The sequence below is a fragment of the Neofelis nebulosa genome, chromosome 18, assembly GCF_028018385.1.
Source record: "Neofelis nebulosa isolate mNeoNeb1 chromosome 18, mNeoNeb1.pri, whole genome shotgun sequence".
Taxonomy (NCBI): Eukaryota; Metazoa; Chordata; class Mammalia; order Carnivora; family Felidae; genus Neofelis; species Neofelis nebulosa.
Genome location: NC_080799.1, coordinates 7829630 through 7855981, shown reverse-complemented (window position 1 = coordinate 7855981; position 26352 = coordinate 7829630). Strand labels below are relative to the sequence as shown.

The window sequence follows — 26352 nt, the reverse complement described above, 5'->3', positions numbered from 1 at the left end:
GGGGGAGGTGGCTGCTGTAGAAGAATTCACTGTGGTCGTGCTGTGAGCAGAAGGTCGAGACGTACTGGCCTCTGTAGAAGACATTGTGGTTGCACCTTTAGTGGATGTTGGAGAGGAAGTGGCCTCTGTAGAAGAAGGCACTGTTGTGGCATTGTCAGTGGGAGTAGGAGAGGAACTGAGATCTGCAGATGTAGGCACTGTGGTGGCACTCTCAGTGGGGGTTGGAGGGGAGGTGGCTGCTGTAGAAGAATTCACTGTGGTCGTCCTGTCAGTGGAAGGTGGAGACGAACTGACCTCTGAAGCTGACGACGTTGTGTTGGCACCATCTGGGGATGTTGGAGAGGAAGTGGCCTCTGTAGAAGAAGGCACTGTGGTGGCATTGTCAGTGGGAGTAGGAGAGGAACTGAGATCTGTAGATGTAGGCACTGTGGTGGCACTCTCAGTGGGGGTTGGAGGGGAGGTGGCTGCTGTAGAAGAAATCACTGTGGTCGTGCTGTTAGCAGAAGGTGGAGACGTACTGGCCTCTGTAGAAGACATTGTGGTGGCACCTTCAGTGGAATTTGGAGAGGAAGTGGCCTCTGTATAAGAAGACAATTTGCTGGTATTGTTTGTGGTAGCTAGGACCACAGTTTCCTCTTCAGACAACATGGGCTTGTTTGTGGTGGGATTTCTTCCAGAGATTCTACTCCTTTTAAAAGGTATCAGCATTTTGTTTTTGTCAGTCAGATATGATTCTTCCTTTGCAGTTCCTGTAAAAGTTGTCAGATTGTGTCACTTTTGTCAGTGCTTTTGAAAATATTTTAAGCCCTCTAGAGTCCACAGAGGTCAGTGTGAGTAATGGGTACTAAGTGTGGTGTTTATTGTAGCTTTTTTAGAAAAAAATCTGGTGCCAAAATCCATTGTCTAAATGAACAGAAATATTTGTTGCAGGTATATCCATGTCTCTCTTGCCCTCCTCTCGGCTCTGAACCCCAGAGCCTGAACCCCTTTCCATATATCCTGGCTGGTTCCCATCTACTTTTAATAATCTTTAAGGCCCTAAAAACCATGTAGTCATGGACTGTAAAATGTTGGAGGGGGATTGGGGTTTTTGAGTTTTCCAGTCCTTTTGCTCAGAGGTGCCCTTCCCAGCATCTCTAGGGCTGCTGGGCCTCACCTGTATCATGGATCTCTTTCATCTCCTTGCACTGAGGGTCCCGGAGGTTCCCCTGAGGCACACACCCTCCTCCATCCCATACAGCCCTGTCCTCTGGGATGTCTGAAAAAGAGAAAGGGAGGTTAGTCTCCTGGAGCTATAACATTTCTTCTCATTTGCGAGTCCTTTATTCTCCCCAAGTCTCTGTGATTGCCCAACCTCATCTCCCCACCCCCACCCCTGCCTCCCCTGGAAAGGGCCACAGTGTTTGTTTCACGGTCTAGAAATCAAGCATCAGGACCTCGTTCACACAGAGGTGAAGCGAGAAGACCAGGGTTTGAGGGATAAGGTCTTGAAGATCTTGAGAGGTTGGGGCAAACTTCAGGTTTTGCAGCTGTGGGAAAGGGAGCTCTTGCTCAGTTCGGGATTCAGATTTTGAGGAAGTATTTACATGCAACTAAGTCCTTTCCAATGGAATGTGAGCACAACTGAGCATGCCATTTCCAGGCCAGCCCAGAAACTTCCCCGGTGGTCCTGATCGGTGGTCCTGATCTCTCTGCCAGTTGGAGTCAGCACGGAGGCCCAAGAAGATAGTGAAGCCTAGGAAGAAGGAGGCCAGGTCCCTGGATCACGACATGAAGAAAACCTACCTGCCGACCGGGAACATCTGCTCTCCTATCGTTACATGAGCAGGGAAAAAACCTTCTACCGCGGTTGAGCGATGACACATTTGGGGCATATTTGTTATAGCATATACAAAAATATCCTAATATAGTAAAGAGCTTCATTTAACCCTAGGAACAGATACACTTACTCTAATCATCTTCAAGAAACTCAAACCTTTTGTATCAAATAACCTTTTCACACTTGAGATTTAATATATTTGTAATATTCAAGAGAATTTGGCTTAATGTGGCAACCTTGTAGTTTCAATTTAAAATACGTAATTGAGGGGTGCCTGGGTGTCTCTGTTGGTTAAGTGTCCAACTCTTGGTTTCTGCTTAGGTCATGATCTCACAGTTTGTGAGTTCGAGCCCCGTGTTGGGTTCTGCACTGACAGTGTGGAGCCTGCTTGGGATTCTCTGTCTCCCTCTCTCTCTGCTCCTCCCTCGCTCTCTCCCTCTCTCTCTAAAAATAAATAAATAAACATTAAAAAATAAAATATATAATTGAGTGATCAATTTAGACTTGTCATTTTACATGAAAATCTTGCCAAGATTATAAACAGTATTAGAACATTTAAGAGTACTTAAGATCCACCATATATATAATGTATTAGGCTTGAAGGTTTGAAGGAAGTTTTAAAAATAAACATTTTAATGTATTAGGTTTATGGAGTTTCTTGAGTACTTGAAAAGATTTTGTTTATGAATCAAACAATTGAAGTCTTTAAATAGGAAATATAATGTATTAATTTTATAAATGTAACTTAAAATGTTTAAAGTAATTTAATTGGCTAAGTATGTAAAATAGATTAAACACTCATCAAAGCCCCTTATAAAAACATTATGCTCTGCTTCTGGCCAAGATGGAGCATCAGAGACTGGATTCAACCTCCTACCGGAAACAACACCCACCCCCAAATAACCTGATAACCATAGCAAAGACAGGAAGCAATGATTTTCAATACACTGGATGTGCCTGTGATCACCCTAGCTGACTGACTTGAGAGGGTTTCCAGCAAGATCTCTTGGGTTGAGGAGATGTAGACCAGTGTCTTGAAAGAATGAGACAGCTAGAGTTGCCTTCTTGCTTCTCAAGAAACTACCCAAGATCCAGGAAATGCCACTGGAAAAGATTAGAAGGAAAGAGACCTGGCTCTCACGTAGGCATGGGAACAATGCTCTTTCCACCAGCCAAACTGGGAAAGCCTATAATTCACAGGGCGTTGGGCAGAGAGAGAACTCAGGAAGATCTTGCGTCAGTGCTAGGAAATACAGCCCTACACTGAGATTCTCAGGATTCATGTAAGGAATTATACTTAAAACAAAAAACAAGAAACAAGAGAAGACTCCATCCTGTGGGGGTTAGTGCCACCATGGAGGAGTACCACTGCCACTGCCACAAAGCTGGCTTCAATGCTGATGAAGCCAACAATATCCTTAAAGAGCATATGAATAGGACCTTCAGTGGTGAAGATTATAACCGGAAGAACATCAACCAACAGACCGCAAGCATAGTAGAGCAAACCTTAACACATTTGGTTATGTTGGGAAATGCTTATAAATATGTTGTGACCTATGCAGTGGTCCACAGGAGCGCATATGGCTTTCACACAGCCAGTTGCTGTTTTGGGGGGTTGCCACCTCTGATGGAACTTGTAGTGTAAGATGGGAGGACCGAACCATGAACTGTGTAGTCAATGTTTCTACCATTGCTATTGACCTGTGACAGACTAAAAGTGTTCAGCCAAAGCTGTTAACTTAACAATTTGCCAGTGTGTCCTTTCTTTTTATTAAAAAAAAATTGTTTTTATCTTTTTTTTTTTTTTTTTTTTGGGACAGAGAGAGACAGAGCATGAACGGGGGAGGGGCAGAGAGAGAGGGAGACACACAGAATTGGAAACAGGCTCCAGGCTCCGAGCCATCAGCCCAGAGCCCGACGCGGGGCTCGAACTCACAGACCGCGAGATCGTGACCTGGCTGAAGTCGGACGCTTAACCGACTGCGCCACCCAGGCGCCCCTGTTTTTATCTTTATTTGTTCTTGAGAGAGAGGGTGTGAGCAGGGTAGGAGCATGGAGAGAGGGAGACAGAATCCTCAGCAGGCTCCAGGCTCTGAGCTGTCAGCACAGAGCTGGACGCAGGGCTTGAACCCATGAACCACGAGATCACGATCTGAGCCAAAGTCGGATGCTCAGCCGACTGAGCCACCCAGGCGCCCTTCCAGTGTGTCTTTCCTTAAAAGAGTAATTGTTACTTATTAATGTGCTGTATGACAGATGTGCAAGACTCTTCAAAGCTATCAACTATCTCATGGTAAATTGGCAGATTATCTCTTATTGTGTGCAGCATCATTTATGTAGGAAAAGATTTTAGGGGGCACCTGGTGGCTCAGTCGGTTAAGTGTCCAACTCTTGGTTTCGGCTCAGGTCATGATCTCAGAGTTTGTGAGTTAGAGCCCTGCATCAGGCTCTGTGTTGATAGCCTGGAGCCTGCTTGGGATTCTCTGTCTCCCTCTCTGTCTGCCCCTTCCCCGCTCTCTTTCTCTCTCTCTCAAAAATAAATAAATAAGCATTTAAAAAATTAAAAAAGGGGTGCCTGGCTGGCTCAGTTGGTTAAGCACTGGACTTTGGCTCAGGTCAGGTCATGATCTCACAGTTTGTGAGTTCGAGCCCCACATCAGGCTCTGCACTGACAGCTCAGAGCCTGGAGCCTGCTTTGGATTCTGTGTCTCCCTCTCTCTGTCCCTCCCCTACTGGCACTGTCTTTTTCTGTCTCTTAAAAAATGAATAAATGTTTAAAAATTTTTTTTAGAAAAAGAAGAATATTGAGATAATACAAAGATAGAGTTTCATGTAGTGGTCTATATTTTTGGCACGTCAAAAATTCTCACAGCCATGACCTTTATTTTACTTCATGTTGCTGGCTTTTGTGTCCTGGATGATTATAATAGTGACCAAAATATCTGTGCAGTTAAGTCTTGCTCCTGATTATTGTTACTGAAACCTTATTTTAAAAGAATAATGATCAAAATACCTGGGGACTTGATATCTGCTCTGTTTTTATTTATTTTTTTTTCTTTTTTTTTTTAACGTTTTTTTTTTTTTTTTTTTTTTTTTTTTTTTGGGACAGAGAGAGACAGAGCATGAACAGGGGAGGGGCAGAGAGAGAGAGGGAGACACAGAATCGGAAACAGGCTCCAGGCTCCGAGCCATCAGCCCAGAGCCTGACGCGGGGCTCGAACTCACGGACCGCGAGATCGTGACCTGGCTGAAGTCGGACGCTTAACCGACTGCGCCACCCAGGCGCCCCAACTCTCTGTTTTTATTTAAAATATAGTAAAGATTATCTTCCTGTGCTGTAAAAGAAAAAAAAAAAGCAAGAGGAGGCAGAAGAAGAAAAGGAGGAAGAAAAAGGAAACAGGGTTTGATTTTGGAATAATTAACGTATACATATGATACAAAACTTAAAAAATAAGCCTTTCTCCCACCTTATATCCAAATTGTCCTTTTCATACTCATCTTCTATTACTGGTTTCTTGTGAGACCTTTCAGATATTATATACATCAACAAGCGCTTAAAAGAGGTATGGTTGCATACTGTATACGTGGTTCTGTGTCTTGCTTTTTTTTCTTTGTCTCAAGCATATTAAGCTACCTCCTTCTTTGTAATGACTACATAGTGCTCCATGATATAGATGTATAGATTTATTTAATTTACCTCTTGGAGATGGGTGTTTGGGCTGTGTGGTAGGAAGAATTTTGGTCTTCATGGTCTCTGCCCCCTGGTGTTAATTCCAAGAGTATGTTATGTTACATGGCAGAAGGAACTTGGCAAGTATGACATTGCTAATTAATTGACTGATCAGGTCAAATAGGTAGATTATCCTGGATTTTCAAGGCAGGACCGATGTTATCACATGAGCCCTTAAAAGCAGGGAAAGGAACAGAAGAGAACTCAGAGAAGAGCAACAGAGAGACGCCACATCATTTGCTAAGGTGAATATGGATATCCCTGTATTTGCGACTTTGCATTGGTATATGAGTGTATCCATTGGGCAAATTCCTACACATAGAAATTGCCAGGCAAAAGAGCATGTGCCCTGGATATTGTGTTCCTTTTTTCTCAAAGACCATCTAAAAAAAAAAAATACCTTCTATAGAACTGTACCAATCACACTCCCTTTCTGTGGCTGGCAGTGTCTCTTTCCCACATTCTCAACAACTAGTATGCTATCTAGCTTTTTTGATTCTTGGCAATTGTCATGGGTTGAATTTATCCATCCCTCAAAAAATTATACTGAATTCCTAACCCTCAGGACCTCAGAACATGTCTTTATTGGGATATAGGTCTTTACAGAGGAAATCAAGTGAAAATGAGGCCATTAGGGTGGGCTTATGACCATTATGACTGGTGTCCTTATAAAAAGGGGAAATTCTGACACGAATTTAAATACATTTTTTAAAAGAAGGGAAATTCAGAGAGTATATCAAAATAAAAAGCTTCTGCACAGCAAAGGAAAAAATCAACAAAACTAAAAGACAACCTACTAAATGGGAGAAGATATTTGCAACAACATATCCTATAAGGGGTTAGTATCTTAAATATATAAAGAACTTATACAGGGGCCCCTGGGTGTCTAGGTGGGTTAAACGTCTTGATTTTGGCTCAGGTCATGATCTCATGGTTCATGAGATCAAGCCCTGTGTTGGGCTCTGCACTGTCAGACTAGGATTGGGATTCTCTTTCTCCCTCTCTCTCTCTGCCCCTCCCCTGCGAGCTCTATCTCTCCAAATAAATAAATAAACATTCTTAAAAAAGAACTTATACAACTCAACACTCAAAAATAAAATAATCCAATTTAAAAATGGACAGATGTGAACAGACATTTCTCCAAAGAATACATCCAGATGGTCAACAGACATATGAAAAGATGCTCAACATCACTCATCAAAAGGGAAATGCAAATCAAAACTACAATGAGGTATCACCTCATACTGTCGGAATAGCCAAAATCAAAAACAGAAGAAGGGAAGTTTGGGGGCCCCTGGGTGGCTCAGTTGGTTAAATGTCACACTCTTGGTTTCAGGTCATGATCTCACAGTTCATAGGTTCGAGTCCCACATCAGGCTTTACACTGACCGCGCAGAGCCTGTTTAGGAATCTCTCTCTCCCTCTCTCTCTACCTGTCCCCTGCTCGCTCTCTCTCTCTCTCAAAATAAAAAAATAAACTTAACTAAAAAAAAAAGAAGAGAAGTTTGGACACAGAGACGTGCGCACAGGGAGAACCCCTCAGGGAAAGATGAAGGCAGAGATCGGGGTGACGTGCCTGCAAGCCAAGGAATGTCTATTGCCAGCAGCTACCAGATGCCAGGGGAGAGGCCTGGCATAGTTCTTTCCTTCCCTACTGCCTTCAGAGGGAGCATGTCCTGCTGACACTTTAGTCTTGGACTTCTGACCTCCAGAATTGTGAGACAAGAAATTCCATTGTTCTAAGCCGCTCAGGTTGTGCTAATTTGTTATGGTGGCCCTGGAAGGGAAATTCTTTCTGGTCACCTGTGGTTGCAGCAGTGGATTCAAGGAGAGAGAGGTCAGTGGTGACCCCTAGGAAGGCTCCTCAGAGGAGAAGGACCTTGTTGATGGAGGCGAGGTTGGGGGGATAGCCACTGGAGTGACTCCCTCAGGAGGAGGATGACAGTAGCAGGGTGGTGAGGACATGGGTGGGCAAAAGCACTCAGGTTGGGGAAGGGAAGGGGGGGAAGCGAGCAGAAGGAGATGACTGAGCACCCAGGCCTTGGACACATCTGTGCTGGATATGGGAGGTAAGAGGCACTTACCAGGGCTGGACAGGGCTCGACTGGGCCCAGAATGTTGTGTTTCGTTGACAAGCAATATAACCAGGGTGTGCTGGAAGGAGGGGCCAGATGGCCAGAAGAGGGTGTGCCTGCCGGGAAGAGCCAGGTGAAGGCCACCAGATTCTTCCTCAAGGCCCACGCCCCACTCAGGCATCCCCAGCCCAGTAGCCTGAGAAGGGATGTGGCTCTGGGTCCCCAAAAGGACACATGGGAGAGTCAGGTGCCATTCAAGGCTGGCCAGGGCTCTACAGACCAGCTGATGCCAGGCCCAGAGAGGGGACCACAGAATCCCAGAGAGTCTTCAAGACTCCATTTCACTGAGGGGGGAGACTGGGAGTGGAGATGCGATGAGCCACAGGGTGCAGAATGTGGGAGAGACCAAGGGGTGGGAGGAGGAGAAAAAGAAGAAGGGGGAGAGAGGGAGAGGGAGTGGAGGGAGGGGCCAGAAAGAAGGAACAGAGAGCAGAAAGGGGAGAGCAGGGGAGTGGAGGAATGAGAAGGAGCTGGAAACATCTTCCCCAACTAAGGCCCATTTTAGTGCCTAAAATGCCACTATTAGAGATAAGTCACTAAGAATATGGATAGCACACACAGTGCCTGGGAAAAGGGTGTCATTCTCAGTACTACTAATAAGGTGGCAGCTCTGAGTGTTGTCACATTGGGAGTCCATGCCAAGTGATGGCAGGGTTCAGGTCAGTGAACCAGCCCTTTAGACCATGCCAAGCCACTGCCCCACCCTGTCCCAGACTTCGGCCCCCCTACCTCCCTCCATTCTCTTCATTTGCCAGTCAGCCCTCAGGTAGGCCTCCAGAGAAGGCCCTGTCTCCTTTAGGTGGGTTTGGGCCAAGGAGGCCCCAGCCCCAGGATTACATTTACAGGTACTTTCTTCCCAGCCCCCACTCCATTTCCTCTTTGGAGAAGAGTTGCCCAAGATCTGGGTCCAGGGAACCAGGAGCCCCCGCTGTTCCTGGTGTTTTGAGCTCAGGGCAAAACACAGTCCAGGACATGGCAGTCTGAATGACATCCACAGGGTCCAGCATGAGCCCCCACTTTTGCCTCTAAGACCCCTTCCCACCCCACCCAGGCCATTCCTGGAGCACGTCTCAAGGGAGTGCAAATCTGAGGCCTGCAGTTTCGTTTCTGCCTTTTCCCCTCCCTCTTTCTCTGGGGACAGGCGAGTGGCAGAGGGAACCCCTGAAAGGTCTGACCAGGAACCCCTGTCATTCTCTGCCAACCTGAGCCCAGTCCCCATGGCCATGGAACCCTTAGTGGGCCCAACCCTTGTCCTTTAGGGGAAGACACTGAAGCCAGAGATGAACTGAGCTGCCCCACAGCACACAGCTGTTTCACTGCATTTTTAGAATCTGGGGCTCCCAAAACCCCAGCTTGTGCCCATTTGGCTAGAGCAGTGGCCCCTTTCCTGGTTCTGGGATGCCTGACAGCCCTGGGACATGCTCGGGGCACAAGGCAGGGGTGGGGTGATACAGAAATGGCCAGAACAAGAGTCAGAGCAGAGACTTCAGGCTTTCGTCTCTTATGAAAGGAAGGCCTGGATGTTTGGGGGGAGGTGGCCAGGGGTGTGGAGGGGCACATCCACAGGGTAAGGACAGACCCTAATATTGGCTGAGCATCTGCTATATGCCAGGGACCGCAGGGCAGGGGGGAGCGGTTTCAGTCTAACCCTCCAGCCCTGACAAGTCTGAGTTCTTATTCTCTTTCTGGAGAGGAAGCAAGCTCAGAAAGGCTAACTTGGACCCACCCCAAAGCCCTGGCTCTTCTCCCAAATGTAGCTTGGGAGAAGAGAGGGTGAGGGACATGAGCTGAGCTCCAGGGAGATGATACCCCAACCTGTGCCCGCCCCCGGAAGCAGCCCTCCCTCGAGCCTGGGCAGACCGGGGAGAAGAGGCGAGGTGGGGGTTCACTCACCCTGCCCAGCAGCAGCATGGCAAGACAGGAGCTGAAGGACAAGGGGCAGCAGGCAGAGCATCATGGTCACCAGTCTTGACATTGGAGCTCGGAGGGCAGCGCACCTGCCATTCACCCTCTCAGGAATGCGCAAAATGAGTGTCAGCCAAAGAACCCCAGTAATAAATGGGCCCCAGAGCCCTTTGATCCCTGAGACACTGGAAAGCTGGGGCCAGCCCACCTGAGTCAGTGTGTGAGCTTCTATCCTGACTGGGGGTGCGGATTTTATTTCAGGCCAAAGGGCAGAGGGAGGGGAGCCCCTCCCTTGCCAGGCAGCAGGCAGGCACACAGGCCACCAGGTTTGTCACCCAGGTAGAGGGGCAGGCACAGGGCCCTGAAGCAGCCTGGGAGAACTGAGAAGACCCTTGGAGGGAGGTTCCCACCCTTGGAGAAGAGGCTGGGCCTGAACCTGAGAGGAGAAGGGTGCCCGTCATTCTGCTCCAGCCCCCTGGTAAGGTGACTCCCCCTCTCTTCTTCTCGAGCTCTCATTACTGACCCTGATGACCCCACCAGGACATGGGGTGCAAGTCATGGCCACACCTAGGCCAGTGCCCAGCTCCGGGATGGCTGCATTCTTGGATCTGTGGGCCCTGAGATCTATCTGTGAGCTCCCAGGTGAGCACAAGTTTCCACGGCCGTGCAGAGTGACCTTGCCCCACCCCAAGATCAACAGAGCCAAGTCCTCACTCCTTTCCTTGCTCCCACCCATCACTCCCTGGGCCTGAGGCCCCCAAGTTCTGACCCCAGGCTCGTCTGCCACAGTGACCTCAGGCAGAGGTGGGCCCGATTCTGCCCTGGCCTAGACAGGCGAGGAGCTCCGTGCTCCATGTTCTACATATGGTCACAAGAAGGGGCTGAGAGTGCTGGGTGTCCCATGTCCAGATTTGGCATCTAATCTTGGGAAGAGTGCTGTCCCCAAGAAGGGCTTCCTGAGCTCCAGGCCCCTGCAGGGGAGGGAAAGAAACCACTCACAGCTCTCTACTTTAAGCCTAGCTCTTTTATTGGGGGGAGGGGGAATTCCAGAGTGGGGCATCTCTGGAGCAAACAATGATGTCAGGGTGTCTGGGCAGACCTTGGGCTCCTGGACGGAGTGTGAGAAAGCAGAGGGGGGTTCACAGCAGGGCCCAGACCAAGCCCACCAGCTCTGAGCCGGGCCACCTCAGGCCCTGATGTCAGTTTCCTTTGGACCAACAGGGGAAGTGGGGAGTAGCGCTGTCGTGGGATCTTATCTGCTGTCTTGTCCAAATCTGAATGAGCGGTGGGAGCCTCTTGTCTCACTCACTGAGCAGTTGTCAGGACCCTGGGCCTCTGGATGTGGAGCTGGGGGCGGGAGAGAGGAGGTGAGGCCCAGGAGGCTCCAACAGAAGTTACCTGCCTCTAGACCAAGGGTGCCCACCACCCCCCAGGCAGCCCAGGGTGGTGGATGGCAGGGCTGGGGGGAAGGGAACAGCTACTAGCTGGGGACAGACCCCTGAGTCACCTCTGTAGTAGGGTCAACGTTCTCCAGAGAGGGCTGGAAATGGCTGTAGATGTTTTCAAGGGCGAATCTGTCTTCCTTCAGATTCTCATCTGCAGAAAAAGGGGCCAGGCTGAGAGTGAGACTGGGGGGCTGGCCCCATGTGACAGCAAGACAAGAGAGAAACACAGCCCCCTGACACGCCTAGGGTCAAAAGTCATGGCCACGGGCAGGCTCAGGGGTGACCTGGGCGAGGGTGGAACAGGAGGAAGGCCCTGCTCGAGGGTGACCGGCACACACTGCCTCACAGCCACGGGAACCACAGCAAGCAGAAACCAGCAGTGCCCAGAATCTTCTCTTGGAGTGGGCGTGCTTTCAGCCACCATTTTCCCAGTCCTGCACATCCCCCACTCCTGGGCCTCAAAGCCGCAAGCTCCAGGCTCTCCAGGCACTTCCACGACCATTTCTTCTTTCTGCCTCCTTCAAGGTCATCCCGGGGACCCTGCCCTTCACTCTGCTCTTTTCCGCACCTGTATTCTTCCTGCCGCCTCCCAGCCGCCCACTGGCCAAGACTTCTCCCCAGGCTTCAGATAGGCCAGAGCTGGTGATGCCTCTGTACCCCTATTCACCAGCCCCCGTACTCAATGCGCCCCCACCTGCTGCCTCTCCCCCGACCAGGCAGTGTCCCTCCCCCAATCCAGGCCTTCTCCCTTCCCCAGCCTGTGAGCAACAAGCCTGGCCCAGCTCACTGGCATCTAAATTACTTCTGCTATCCACTCCTCCCATCCCCCTGTCCCCACCCAGCCTCATCATTCTTCACCTACATTACAGCAGAGCCATCCCCTTGGTCTCCCCACTTTAGGGCTGCCCCCCTCAATTCACCCTGAGTGAGCTGCTTGAAATGTATGTCTGGCTCCCTGACCTTAAAGCCCCTCCAGTGGGTCCCTCCATCACGGCCCACAGAGATCTCCACGACCTCACTGGTATCTGTGTTCCTGGAAGCAGGAAGCACACAGCTTATGAACCAGCCCGCAGCACTGCCCAGCCTGCAGACTGGCTCAGGTGAGGGCGCTTCTGCAGTCTTCTGATCCCGCCCTGCCCTGGCCGGACTGGGCAGATTTCTGTGCCCCTGGAGCCCACGGCATGGCCCTGTCCTCCCACCAACTGTGAGTACATCTGAGACTCTCACAGGGGGTGGTCTCTGGGGGCAGGATCCGGCTGCTCTCCACCACCTGTAGCCCCTCCCCATTGTTTGTCTGGAGGAACTGGGAGGGCAGGACTTGCCCAGGGGCAGGGATGGTGGTGGCTAGAGATTCTTCATCTCCCTGCACCACGGGACATGGTGGCTTGCGGGACATGGTGGCTTTCCACGGCAGCTGGGAATCAGAAGAGCCCGAACACACAGGATGCTCCATGGAGAGGCAGTGTTTGAACCAGAGTGGGAGACAGAGTGGGATTGTGACTTGCAGAGCCCCCAGCAAGAGGAACCTTCCAGACAGAGGTGCAGTACTTGCAAAGGCATGGGGGAAGGAAAGGGTGGGCACGGGGAGGAGCAGAGAAAAGACGAGGGTTGGCAAGGACCACATGGGGGCTCAGGGGTCAGGAGGCTGCAGAGAAACTGGCCTAGCCCAGGGGCGCAGCACCTGTAAAACCAGCTGGCAGGACCCACGCAGCCCCCACAGCCACATCGTGTCTGGCTGTGATGCCTTCTCGGCCTATCTCCACCCACCAGCTTTGCCCCCACCCTCGCCTCTGGTGAGAAGTACCTTCCCAGATGCCTGTGTTCTGGAAGCCGCCAGGAAGATCTTCTCCTTGCCACAAATTGTATTCTTGCCTGCCAACAGAAACACCCTGAGCAGCTGGTGGCAGGGGGGTGGAGGGAGCTTAGAGGGCCCTGACCTTTGGCTTCTGGAAAGGGCTGTCACTGCCAAGCCCTGGGTCAGGGAGGGGCCTGCCCCCAGGGTGGTGGCAGAAAACAAAACATCTCCAAGGCCTGCCCTTCCCCCTCCTCCCTTCCACGGGAGTTCCATTATCGGTGAGATGGGAGCAATGGACCAGAATCAGAGGAACCCCCCTCTGGCTGCCAGAGGTGCTCTGCCCTGTGCTTCTCAACCATCTCAGGGTAGATTCCCCCTCCCCCATTTTACTGCTGGGAAAGCAATGCCAGAGAGCTCATCCCCAGGAGTGCCCTGTGGCAGCCAAAGTGATAACACCAGGTAATGTCATCACATAATCCAATTTCAGGACACAAGTGTTTGGTCGCATCTCTCTGCCAAACAGATCAGATCCGCGGGCTGCCCTGTGCTGTTAACCAGAACTGAGTGGGGCTGGGTCCCCAGCAGACTTCCAAACGCTGAGGGGAAGGAGGAGAGCCTTGGGGTCTTGTGGCTCCCTTTCCCTGGGCCCGAATCCATAAGCTCACCTGTGCAGTTTTCTCTGGGATCGACCAAGGAAGACAGTCAGGATCACCACCATGACCACCAGCAGTGCTCCCACGGCCCCCACACTCCCGTACACCAGGCTCTTGCTGGTGCTCAATGCACACGTCTCTCCCCAGTACCAGTGTGTGTCCGAGGTTGGGCATCTGGAGACACATGCAAGCTCAGGCCAGTCCACCAACATCCCTCACACCCAATCTTGCAAAAGAAAAAAATCAATGCCAAAGCACAGGAAGCCGGCTCTCCCTCCAAGGAAGGGCAGGCACTGGTTAGGAGGGACCCAGGTTAGGAAGCTCCCCAAGACTAAGGGGCAGAGAGGAGATGGGGATTCAGTATTGCAGAACAGGATTCAGAATCTGAGTGTCAGATGCCTTGTCCTAGACACATCGTGCCCACTCATCTAATCTCTAGCTGGCACCTTGACTGACCTGTTACCATTTTTATATTTTATGCTTTAAAGTATGCTCTCCTGAGCTTAATGCCCTAGCTATATATAGCTAGGAGTGATATAATGGCACTGTAGCTGGGATATTGAAAGGAAAGTGAAAGATAGAGATCTATAGATATAGATTTGGGAATTGGTGACTAGAACTTTCTCAGGAGGGGGCTTGCTCACTCCTAGAATGCCCACATCTATAACCTGCACCTCCCCCACCTCTGGTGGGGGTGGGGGTGGGGGGTGAAGGGACACCTGGATAGAAGAAAGAGGGGTGGGTGGGGAAGGATGTGTCTTGTAAGCTGTGCCCAACTCCTTCTGCGTCCCCCCCTACCCTGACCCCTGCCCCATAACTATGGTGGAGGGTGTGGTCCTACCACTAGAGAGAGTGGGCACTGGCCTTAGAGGGGCTGGACACTCACAGGCAGCGGGGGCCACTGCGTTGCAGCTGGCATTCTCCTTCATTACAGTTGAGTTGCAGCTTCGTCCCCGAGGTGCATTTGGTCACACAGGCCAGCTTCCCATCCAGCTCATCCACAAAGTAGAACTGGGCATAGTCCTTCGCAGCCTTCTGAGTGCATTGCTCTGGGGGGTGGGGGGTGGGGAAGGGTAGACAGCCTGGTTAAAGCGCCACCAGCCCTCATGTTTACTGCCCACACCCTGTCCCCCCAACACCTACAACTCTGCAGAGATGCTTACCCTTCAAGTCAAACCCCAGCATCACGTTCTCGCTCACGATGGTGGCTTCCTCACTGAAGCACAGATGTGAGGAGGCTGCCAAGCATGGTGGGAAAGAACAAAACAAAAACACTTCCCTCTGCCCTACTAGGGTCATGGCCCATCCCTAGATGCAGCTGGGCTCATCTAAGCAGGCTCAGATGGGAACATTAGGGCTGATGACAATCTGAGCCCACGACAGGGAGATGTTGGGGGCACTTTGGAGTCTGGGGAAATGGGGCCTGGCTTCTGGATCCCTATAGGGAGGTCTCTGGAGTTCCAGAAAGGAGGAGAGACATGGGGTGAGGGGAGGCTGAGGCATTCCTACCCTTTCCCCACCAACGTCAAGGGGTTTTAGGAGAGCCTACCTCTGCACTCTTCAGAATCACCAGATAGCCTTTTGGTCTCATTCATAATCTTGACCTTTATGAGTTTAGAGAGGTTTGCAAATAGTTTGTCAAACTCTGAAGTGTAGTTTGCCTCCATGATGACGTCATGTTCCACCACGACACTGCCATTGCTAAAACCAGGAGTTGGTGATTCATCAGTCACCCTATGTCGCCCACCCTCCCAGAAAGTGGGGCCCACAAAGCCAGAGGGGTGATGAAACACAATTAACTATGTGACCCAGAGGCAGGACAGACTAGAGACTGTTCCCTCCAACAGGTATCATCCTAGAGGGAAGCTGCAGAGCAAAATGACCTAAGATTCCAAAATATCAGTGATCACAATAAATGCCATTGGGTGAAATCCATTCTTAAAACTGGAAGCTCTTGGGTGAAGACATGGTGGAATTGAACCATTGTGACTGTTGGAGGGAGGATCAAATGGTGCAGCCATTGTGGAAAATAGTATGGCAGCTCCTCAAAAAATTAAAAATGGAATTACCATATGACCCAGCAATTCCACTTCTGGGTATTTATCCCAAAAAATTGAAAGCAGGGATTTGAAGATATATTCATACACCCATGTTTGTAGCAGCATTATTCACAATAGCTAAAAAGAAGCAAACTAAGAACTGTCCATTGATGGATGAATGGATAAACAAGATGTGGTACACAGTACTATGAAATGTTTTTCAATCTTACAAAAGAAGAAATTTTTGACATCTGCTGCAACACGGATGAACCTTGAGGACATTGTGCTAAGTGAAATAGCCAGTCACAAAAGGACAAATAGTGTATGAGTATTTACATGAGTACTAATATGAAGTCCCTAGAGTAATCCAATTCATAGAGACAGAAAGTAGAAAGGAGGTTGCCCGAGGTGGGATGAGGGAAAATTGAGAGTTATTGTTTAAAAGGTACAGAGTTGGGTGTCTGTGTGGCTCAGTCAGTTGGACATCTGGCTCTTGATTTTGGCTCAGGTCATGATCTCATGGTTTGGTTTGTGGGATGCAGCCCCAAGTCAGGCTCTGCGCTGATAGCGTGGAGCCAGCTTGGGATTCTCTCTCTTTCTCTCTCTCTCTCTCTCTCTCTCTACCCCCCTTCAAAACAAACAAACAAACTTAAAAAAATAAAATAAAGGGTACAGAGTTTCAGTTTGGGAAGACGGAAAAGTTCTGGAGATGGACCATGATGCTGGTTGCACAACAATGTGAATGTACTTAATGACACTAAACCATACACTTAAAATGATTAATTTAATGATTAATGGCCACCTTTTGTTATGTGCATTTCACCACAGTAAAAAATACTTAAAATTAAAAAATTTTTAAATGGAGGCTGTTGGATTTTATTTTGAAAACCAAACAAGCATGCTTTTAGAAATGAAGAAACATGAGGTCACTTTAGAAATATAAGATTCCAACCCAGAAGCTCCTTGTTAGAAGGCCAATGGGGCACTGAGAGATCTTGAGACAAGGTCTGTCACCAGTCACAGACATTGTGACAGAGAAGTCAGAACCAGGAGCCAGGAGTACTTAAAACAACAAAAACTTGTGCCAAAATGGAGACTGAAACAAGCACGGGTACTGGGCAGGAGGTCAAGATGGAGTAGAGGATGCTGAGGCATGGAACCCCATGGGCATTTGACAGGGAGAGGGAGATTCAGTCTTCTCCCTCTTTCCTTGCTGGGAGAAGACACCTTCCAGGCTCCCTTCCCACCTTCCCTTCTGTCTCCTTCTTTCCACTTTCCTTTGGGGGCTCTGCTTTTCCTGTCTATCCCTTAGATGCTGGTGCTTCTCATGATTCTTTCCTGGAAATGTTCACTCCTATGCTATAATGATTCCCAGGCCATCTTGTCTACTCCCAGGGCTTCCAGCAACTTCTATCCAGGAAAACCAACACCAGTGTCTCCGCTGCAGACACTTTCTATCCACCACACACTGTTCCATTACTCAACCACTCAATGTGGCTGGGTCCCAGGCACTTGAGACTCCACATAGCCCACTCTTCATCTTCTTCCCCATCCTCCTCCTCCTTACCTTCCTTATCTCATCAAAGGGCACTCTACATTGCCAGCAGCCCAGAAATCTGGTGTTATTCCTCCTCTCCAAACACCCATCAAATCCTCATGATCTGCTGGTCCTGCTTCTTAAAGATCTTTCACACTAGACAATTTTTCTTCTGCACTGTCACCTCTCTGATCCAGGCCACTCTAATCTCCATCCCCTGTCCACCCATTCTCAGTCCTGCAGTCAAACTGAGCTGTCTGCAGTGCCAATCAGATATTTTCCCACGTGGGCCAAAACTGCTGATACTTAAAGACTAAGTAACTTGGTATGGGTCATCTTTCCACCTCCTCTCCCACCATGACCCTTTTGCCCTCAAGTAGTAACTATTCTTTATGTTCCTGGAATCTGCCCTCCTCTTTCTCACTTCTGGGTGAGACTGAGCCATCCTTCATCAATTCCCTTTACCTGGCTCATTCCTCTTCATGCTTTAAGCCTCAGCTTAAAGCTGTCACTTCTTCCAGAAAGATTTCCCTCCACCTCACCCAGCTTGCATTTGAGACCTCTCCCATTGCACCCTGTGTGTCTCTTACCATTAACTCTAACCAGATTGCACAGCCATTTTGCTGTGTTCTGCCACTCTTTACTCCATGAAGACCAGGACCACTGTATTCCCTGCACCTAACACAGCGTAGGCTTTCAATACAAGTTTGCAGAATTGATGAAGGATGAATGAATGTATAAATGAATGGCTCAGAGCCTTCTGGTGTTGCCCGTGAGCTGGGGGCCCATCTGGTCCAGCCAGGTACTGATACTCATTCAAGACAGGAGAAGACAAGAGAGCAGAGAGAAGGGGCTTCCTGCACCCCTCACATACTCACAACAGTCTCCTAATGATCACGCCTCTGTACTGAGGAAAGTCTTTGCCCATGTAAGCTTTATCCATCTGAAAGAAATGAGGCAGCCAAGTTCATACACGAATGGGGGATGCAGCAGCCCCTGTTCCCTGTCTCAGAGGCATCCCCAGGGCCCCCTTCCCACAGGGAACCCATGGATTAACCCATAGGAAAGAAGGAAAGGAATGTGGGTGAGGTGGTGTTCAAGGAAGGGGCTCTCAGAGGGCCCCCTCTCAGGACTTGGGAAGACTGAAGGGATCTATGAGCTGAGAAACTCCAAAGTCAGTCAGAATGAGCCCCTGTATCCCCAATAACATTGGACATCCACTTTGGAGGATCTGAGATTTCCCTACTCTTACCTGACTCTTGAATAGTTGAGTGAAATTCCAGTATTCTGGGGAGGATATGTTATTCAGATCTTTTGTGAAATTCTTGTTAGTCACTTTCACTGTCACACCTAAAGTGGCATTGATTATTTCTGGGATTTCTGTGGGAACAGATCAGATTATACATGAGACAGCAACCTCTCAGTAATGTCTTCTGGGATTAATTTCCTCCTGCTGTTCTCATGGAGGCAAAGAAAGTGGGTAGGCAGGTGGATGGAAATTCAAGAGACAAGTAGGAGTCACTGAAACTTTTGCCCCTTATCTCTGATCTTTTGCCCCTGATCCTAGTGGCCAGGATCTTGACCCAGAGAGACAGAGCTAAGTGGAAGGCTCCAGAAAGGGTTGGAACAGAAACATCCCGATGAGAGGGGCAGATGGGCCAGTGAAAAGAGCCCGGGAGGAGGATTCAGAAGGCCCATGCTCTACCTGCATTTAGACCCAGGCAAAGGTCATATTTTCTCCTCTACCTGCACAATGAGGCAGTGGTAGCAGATAGTCCTTTCAATGTTACCCTCCTATTTAAGTGGTTAAGGAATGTGGGGACAATCTGAAGGTCTCAGAAAAGTTTATTACCTAGGAAGAAGGAGTCCACAAGGGACTTGCATTGGTAACCGAAGAAGCCTTGGGCACAGACACACTCTTTTCCATTCCAGATGGTCCCATTCTGGCACTGGCCTGTGAAGGGGTAGAATTCACAGCGGTCACCATGAAAGCCCAAGGGACAAAAAATACTATCTCCCATTCCAGGTCCCATCATTTAGGCATTGTACTGAAAGAGGAGGATGAGAACCACTGCCACCATCTTAAGCTCCAGGGGAGGTGGGGGTGGGGGAGGGAAATGAGGAGGGACAATGGGGAAGATGGAAACAAGAAATGAAAGAAGATGAGCAAAGAAAGCAAGAGCCCTACAAGGAAAAGAAAAGAAAAGAAAAGAAAAGAAAAGAAAAGAAAAGAAAAGAAAAAGGAAAGAAAAGAAAAGAAAAGAAAAGACAACATCCACCCATGTGGATGACATGCTTTGACAACAAGAAGGCCCAGGAAGGATGAAACAAGACCACAACGAGGTCAAAACTGATTAGTTGATGAGAGAAGATGGACAGGAGAGGTTCACAGAGTGACATACAAAAAGACTTACTTGGTGTCATAGCTGAAGACTGGGTCGTCATCACAGTTGTATGGTTGCTAGTGAACAGGGGATGGAGAGTTGAAGACGTACTGAACCCAAGGACTGGAGCATAGGTAGAGCCATGTGAAGTGGAGGACAGAGGAGGAGAAAAACCAGAGGAAGCTGTAACGGCTGAGGAAGAGTCAGAGACTGGCCTTGAGGACAAGCTAGGAAGAGCTGAGGCTAAAGAAGAAGCATGAGAGGTAGTGGTTTGGGAGCTGTCAGATGATATTGTTGTGTTTGGTGACCCTGTGCTGCTTTGGAAAATAGTAGATCCTCCTCTGAGGGTGGTGGCTGTTGGTCTGGAGATGTCTCTAGTTGTAGAAGAGAAAGTGAGAGCTGATGGGGATGCAGGACTAGGGCTGTCTGTGGAAGAGGGGATTGAAGTAGAAATCGTTGGTTTGGCAGAATCACTGCTGGTGATGAAAAGAGTGAAATTCTCACCCAAAGTGGTGAGCATTTGTCCAGAGACTGGGGGTGAAAAGGAATGGATGGGCCTTGATGAAGATAATGCACTAAGGTCTTCAGTGGTATTGGGGGCATCAGATGAATCCATTGTATTAGAGGAATAAGTGGTAGTGGTGAAGACACTCGATTCCTCAGTGATGGTTGTGATGGTAGTGGAGGACAACAAGCCAGAACCTGATGAGGGTGCAGGACCCCCACTAGGAGTGGTAGAGGAGGTGTCAACAGAAACTGTAGAACTGAACAAATCAGAAATGGTGTAGATGGTTGGCTTTTCTGTGAAAAGTGTGGTTGTTTGTCCAGAGACCAAGGTGGTAGTGGATAATTCACCGGGGCTTGATGTGGAAGTAAAACTTCCATTGACATTGGTGGAGGAGGTAACCACTGAACCAGTGGAGTAAGACAAATCAGTCATGGTTGTGTGGACAGTGGATGCTTCAGGAAGGGATGTGGGTGTTTGCCCAGAGACTAGAGTACTGGAAATTAATTCACCAGGACCAGATGGGGAAGAAGAACTTGCATTCTCAGTAGTATTGACGGTACCATGTGGAACTGTTGGATTTGATAAATCTGAGAGGATTGTGGAGACAGTTGATTCCATAGTAAAGGATGTGGGTGTTTCTTGATATCCACCTGTAGTGAGAAAAGTTTCGCCTGAATTTGAAGTAGCAGCAGAACTTATGTTCTCTTTAGAAAGGGTGGTGTCTGAGGTTACTGTAGTTTTGGACAAATCAGGGGTGTCTGTATAGACAGTAGACCCATCACTTAGGCTTGAGGATGTCTCTTGTGAGACACCAGAGGTGGTAGAGAGCTGGCCAGGACCTGAAGAGGAACTTCCTTCAAATCTGGTAAAAGAGGTTTCAGAGGAAACAGTAGATTGGGACAAATCAGAAGCACTGGTGTAGACAGTTGACTCCTCTGTAAGAGTCATGGTGGTTTGTTCAGAGAGTACAGTCTGGTTAGAGAGGTCACTGGGGCTTGATGGGGAAGCAGAACTTGCTTTGTCTGTGCTATAGGAAGAGTGGGAAGAAAATGTTGGTGTCAACACCTTTGAGGTTATTGTATAGAATGTGGATCCTGGAGGAAAAGTTGTTTGTCCATCACCACCAGAGGTGGTAAAAGATTTGCCGGGGATAGATGTGGACATAGAACTTCTATCCTCTTTGCTGAAAGTGGTTGCAGATGGGTCTGTGGGTTGAGAAAAATCAAAGATTGTGCTATGCCCTGTGGATTTCAAGGGGACCGTACTGGCAGTTGTTCCTGAGACAGCTGGATTAGTAGATGCCTCTCCAAGGCTCCATGGGGTAGCAGAACTCCTAGTGCCTGTGGGATGGGGGCTGTAGAAAGAAACTGTTGATTCAGATGATTCTGAAATGGTGGCATGGATTGTTGGCTCCTCTGTGAGAGTTGTAGTACTTTGTTCAGAGATCCAAGTGGGAGTAGAGAGTTCACTGGGGATTGATGGAGAAGCAGGACTTGCATTGTCTGTGCTGTAAGAATGATGGGTAGAAAATAATGGTGTGGGCAGCTCTGAGGTGATTGTATAGAAGGTGGATCCTTGAGGAAAAGATGTGCTTGAGTGTGCATCACCACCAGAAGTCGTAGAGGATTCAATGACATTTAATGAGGAAAAAGAAATACCATTGTCTTTGGTAACAACAGTCTCCAAAGTATCTGTAGATTTGGATAAATTGGGGGTGCCTGTAGAGAGAGTGGATTTCACTGTGATGCCTGTGGTTGTCTCAGCTGAGACAGTGGGGGTGGTAGACGATATGTTAGAACTTGAGGAGGATGTAGAACTTCCTTCATCGTGGACAGAGGTAGTCTCGGAGGAAATGGTTGGTGTGGACATATCAGTAATGTTTGTGTAGAGAGTTCTCTCTTCTGTAAAGGAGACTGTTGTGGCTGTTGGTCCAGATGACTGACTGGATGTAGAGGATACACTAGGACCAAAAGGAGATGAAGAACTTCCCTTGCCAGTAGTCAAGAAGGTACTGAGGGAAACGGTAGGATGTGACATATTGGAGACAGTTGTGGAGACGGCAGATTCCATAGTAAAAGACACTGTTGTTTGTACATCACTTTGAGAACTGGTAAACAATTCACTAGAGCTCAGTGTTGATCTAGTACTTCCATCATCCTTGGTAAATATGGTTGTTAATGGATCTGTGGGTATAATGGAATCTGTGAGATAGGAAGAGTGGGTGGAAACTATTGTTGCGGATAGCTCTGAGGGGGAGGTGGAGAAAGCAGACCCCATAACAAAGGATGTTGTTATTTGTCCATGATCAGCATTTGTAGTAAAGGATTCAGCAGTTCTTGATGTGGAAGCAGAAAGTCCATCCTCCTTGCTAACAGTGCTATCTGAGATAACTGTAGATTTTGATGAATGAGGGGTGCCTGTATACATGCTGGATCCCTCCATGAGGCCTGTGGTTGTCTGTGCTGAAGCAGAGAGTATGCTAGAAGGCTGGGCAGGACTGGAAGGGGACACAGCACTTCCATCACCACTGGTGTAAGATGTTTCAGAAGAAATGGTCATTTTGGACAAATCAGGCGTAGTTGTAAAGACAGAGGGCAATCCAGTAAAAGTTGTAGCTCTGTGTCCAGTGGTCAGGGAAGCGGTGGGAAATCCTTCATGGTCTGATGGAGTTGAAGAATCTGTACTATAGGAAGACACTGTGTATTTTGACGACTCTGAGATGCTTGTGGAGAAAGTAGACTCCATAGCTGTGGGTGAGGCTGATGGTCCAGAACCAGGAGATGTGGTTAAAGATTCAGTGGGACCTGATGTAGACACACGACTTTCATCATCCTTGGTATAAGTGGTTGCTGATGAGTCCGGAAGTTGAGAAGAATCAGACACGGTGCTGTGCTCTGTGGGTGGCTGGGTGACTGTAGATGCAGTCAGTCGTGAGCCAACTGGGCTGGAAGAGAATTCTCCAGGACTCGAGGGTGCTGCAGAACTACCAAGGTCTGGGGTTCTGAGGCTGTAGGAAGAAGCTGTTGATTCAGATGAATCAGAAATGGTGTGGACAGTTGGCTTCTCTGTGAGAGTCCTGGCTGATTGTTCAGAGAGCACACTGGTGGTAAATAAATCACTAGGACTTGACTGAGAAGTAGCACTTGCCTCATCCATGCCGTAGGAAAAGTGAGTCGAAACTGTGGGTGCAGACACCTCTGAGGTGGTGCTGTAAGGAGGGGATCTTGGAGGTAAAGTTGTGCCTGTGTGTGGATCAACACCAGAAGTGGTAAATGATTCAGCAGGCCCAGATGTGGAAGCAGAACTTCCATCCTCCTTGGTAACTGTGCTGTCCGAGGTACTGGTAGGTTTGGACCCATTAGGTGTGTCTGTATAGACAGAAGGCCCCTCGGTCAGGCCTGTGTTTGTCTGTCCTGAAATCCCAGGGTTGGAAGACAGCAGGCCAGGAGTCGAACGGGACGTGGTCCCTTCATCATCCTGGGTGTAGGACGTTTCACCAGAAGCCGGTGTTGTTGATAAATCTGAAATGTGTGTGTAGGCAGCTGTCTCTTTAGTGAAAGGTGTGGCTGTTTGTCCAGAGACCTGAGTGCTGGTGGGTGATGGACCTGGACCCAGAGAGGATGAAGGACTTTCCTTGTCAGTGGTATGGGGGGTGTCTGGTGAAAATGTAGGATTTGATGAATCAGAGAGGGTCGAGGAGACTGTGGAAGCCACTGGAAAGAACATGGTGGTTTGGCCAAAACTACTGGAAGTAGAAAAGGCATCACTGGGATTTGAGGTGGGCTCAGGACTTCCATATTCTCTGGTAAAGGTGGTTACAGATGAGTCCGTGGGTTTAGAGGAATCAGAGATGGTGCTGTGGTCTGTGGATATCTGGGTGACGCCAGTGGCGGTTGGTCCTGAGACAGCTGGGCTGATGGATGCCTCTCCAGGACTCCATGGAGCTACAGCACTCCCAGCGCCTGTGACATGAGAAACCTCAGGTGATACTGTGGTCTCAGATGAATCTGACACAGAGGTGTGGACGGTTGTGTCACCTGTGAGAGTTGGGTCTGTTCGTTCAGTGACCACAGTGAGGGTAGAGAGCTCACTGATGCTGGATTCGGAGGCAGGACTTGCATTATCTGTGCTGTAGGAGGTGTGAGTTGTTGAAAATGTTGGTGTGGACAGCTCTGAGGGAGGGTAGAAAGTGGATCCCCCAGCAAAGGATGTGGTTGTTTGTTGGTGATAATCCTTTGTAGTAAAGGATTCAGTGGTTTTTGATGTGGAAGCAGAAAGCCCATCCTCTTTGGTAACAGTGCTTTCTGAGATAACTGTAGGTTCTGACGAATGAGTGGTACCTGTAACCATGCTGGATCCTTTCACGAGGCCTGTGGTTTTGTGTGCTGAGGCAGAGAGGGTGCTAGACAGATGGCCAGAATTGGAAGGGGACATTGCACTTCCATCATCCCTGGTATAGAAGGTGTCAGATGAAACGGCCGTTTCAGACAAATCAGGCGTAGTTGTAAAGACAGAGGGCAATCCAGTAAAAGTTGTAGCGCTGTGTTCAGTGGTCAGGGAAGCGGTGGGAAATCCTTCATGGTCTGACGGAGTTGAAGAACCTGTACTATAGGAAGACCCTGTGGTTAAAGATTCAGTGGGACCTGATGTAGACACACGACTTTCTTCATCCTTGGTATAAGTGGTTGCTGATGAGTCCGGAAGTTGAGAAGAATCAGACACGGTGCTGTGCTCTGTGGGTGGCTGGGTGACTGTAGATGCAGTCAGTCGTGAGCCAACTGGGCTGGAAGAGAATTCTCCAGGACTCGAGGGTGCTGCAGAACTACCAAGGTCTGGGGTTCTGAGGCTGTAGGAAGAAGCTGTTGATTCAGATGAATCAGAAATGGTGTGGACAGTTGGCTTCTCTGTGAGAGTCCTGGCTGATTGTTCAGAGAGCACACTGGTGGTAAATAAATCACTAGGACTTGACTGAGAAGTAGCACTTGCCTCATCCATGCCGTAGGAAAAGTGAGTCGAAACTGTGGGTGCAGACACCTCTGAGGTGGTGCTGTAAGGAGGGGATCTTGGAGGTAAAGTTGTGCCTGTGTGTGGATCAACACCAGAAGTGGTAAATGATTCAGCAGGCCCAGATGTGGAAGCAGAACTTCCATCCTCCTTGGTAACTGTGCTGTCCGAGGTACTGGTAGGTTTGGACCCATTAGGTGTGTCTGTATAGACAGAAGGCCCCTCGGTCAGGCCTGTGTTTGTCTGTCCTGAAATCCCAGGGTTGGAAGACAGCAGGCCAGGAGTCGAACGGGACGTGGTCCCTTCATCATCCTGGGTGTAGGACGTTTCACCAGAAGCCGGTGTTGTTGATAAATCTGAAATGTGTGTGTAGGCAGCTGTCTCTTTAGTGAAAGGTGTGGCTGTTTGTCCAGAGACCTGAGTGCTGGTGGGTGATGGACCTGGACCCAGAGAGGATGAAGGACTTTCCTTGTCAGTGGTATGGGGGGTGTCTGGTGAAAATGTAGGATTTGATGAATCAGAGAGGGTCGAGGAGACTGTGGAAGCCACTGGAAAGAACATGGTGGTTTGGCCAAAACTACTGGAAGTAGAAAAGGCATCACTGGGATTTGAGGTGGGCTCAGGACTTCCATATTCTCTGGTAAAGGTGGTTACAGATGAGTCCGTGGGTTTAGAGGAATCAGAGATGGTGCTGTGGTCTGTGGATATCTGGGTGACGCCAGTGGCGGTTGGTCCTGAGACAGCTGGGCTGATGGATGCCTCTCCAGGACTCCATGGAGCTACAGCACTCCCAGCGCCTGTGACATGAGAAACCTCAGGTGATACTGTGGTCTCAGATGAATCTGACACAGAGGTGTGGACGGTTGTGTCACCTGTGAGAGTTGGGTCTGTTCGTTCAGTGACCACAGTGAGGGTAGAGAGCTCACTGATGCTGGATTCGGAGGCAGGACTTGCATTATCTGTGCTGTAGGAGGTGTGAGTTGTTGAAAATGTTGGTGTGGACAGCTCTGAGGGGGGGTAGAATGTGGACCCCCCAGCAAAGGATGTGGTTGTTTGTTGGTGATAATCCTTTGTAGTAAAGGATTCAGTGGTTTTTGATGTGGAAGCAGAAAGTCCCTCCTCTTTAGTAACGGTTCTGTCTGGGATAACTGCACTCTTGGACAAATCAGGGGTGCCTGTGTGCAGAGTAGATCCTTCTGTGAGGCCTAAATCTGTCTGTGCTGAGGCAGCAGGAGTATGACAATCTGTTCACAATTGTCACTAATCGATCTTAGTGACAATCTGTTCCAGATAGCTGGTCAACCTATGATACTGAAGGACAACTTATAAGAAGTATCAGGGAACCTATATATTTGGACACCTTACCAAAGGTTATCTAAAACTTTTGTCTTTTCTGGA

At 48.9% G+C, this 26352-nt stretch overlaps 2 protein-coding genes, 1 long non-coding RNA gene and 1 pseudogene across 3 annotated transcripts; 1 reads left to right on the top strand and 3 right to left on the bottom strand.

Annotated features, from left to right (window-relative positions):
• Positions 1 to 628: 628 nt before the first annotated feature.
• On the bottom strand, positions 629 to 9692 carry LOC131500816 (uncharacterized). The gene is made up of 3 exons (XR_009256474.1): positions 9578 to 9692; positions 1157 to 1258; positions 629 to 749 (listed from the first exon to the last, which is right to left on the bottom strand). It is a non-coding gene; the product is annotated as an uncharacterized LOC131500816 (long non-coding RNA).
• Positions 2892 to 3587, top strand: LOC131500815 (dynein light chain Tctex-type 3-like; annotated as a pseudogene).
• Positions 9693 to 10593: 901 nt separating the features above from the next.
• On the bottom strand, positions 10594 to 19091 carry MUC12 (mucin 12, cell surface associated). Its single transcript, XM_058711890.1, has 10 exons — positions 18911 to 19091; positions 18311 to 18438; positions 17937 to 18001; positions 15032 to 15183; positions 14646 to 14720; positions 14369 to 14531; positions 13495 to 13656; positions 12839 to 12906; positions 11097 to 11185; positions 10594 to 10936 (listed from the first exon to the last, which is right to left on the bottom strand). The coding sequence occupies exons 1-10, from the start codon at positions 19089 to 19091 to the stop codon at positions 10895 to 10897; spliced, it is 1125 nt and encodes a 374-aa protein (XP_058567873.1). The 3' UTR covers positions 10594 to 10894.
• A 3-nt stretch (positions 19092 to 19094) lies between these two features.
• LOC131501575 (mucin-2-like) lies at positions 19095 to 26061 on the bottom strand. The gene is made up of 2 exons (XM_058711889.1): positions 19393 to 26061; positions 19095 to 19106 (listed from the first exon to the last, which is right to left on the bottom strand). Exons 1-2 carry the CDS (start codon positions 25513 to 25515, stop codon positions 19095 to 19097), a joined length of 6135 nt encoding a protein of 2044 aa, XP_058567872.1. The 5' UTR covers positions 25516 to 26061.
• Positions 26062 to 26352: the final 291 nt, after the last annotated feature.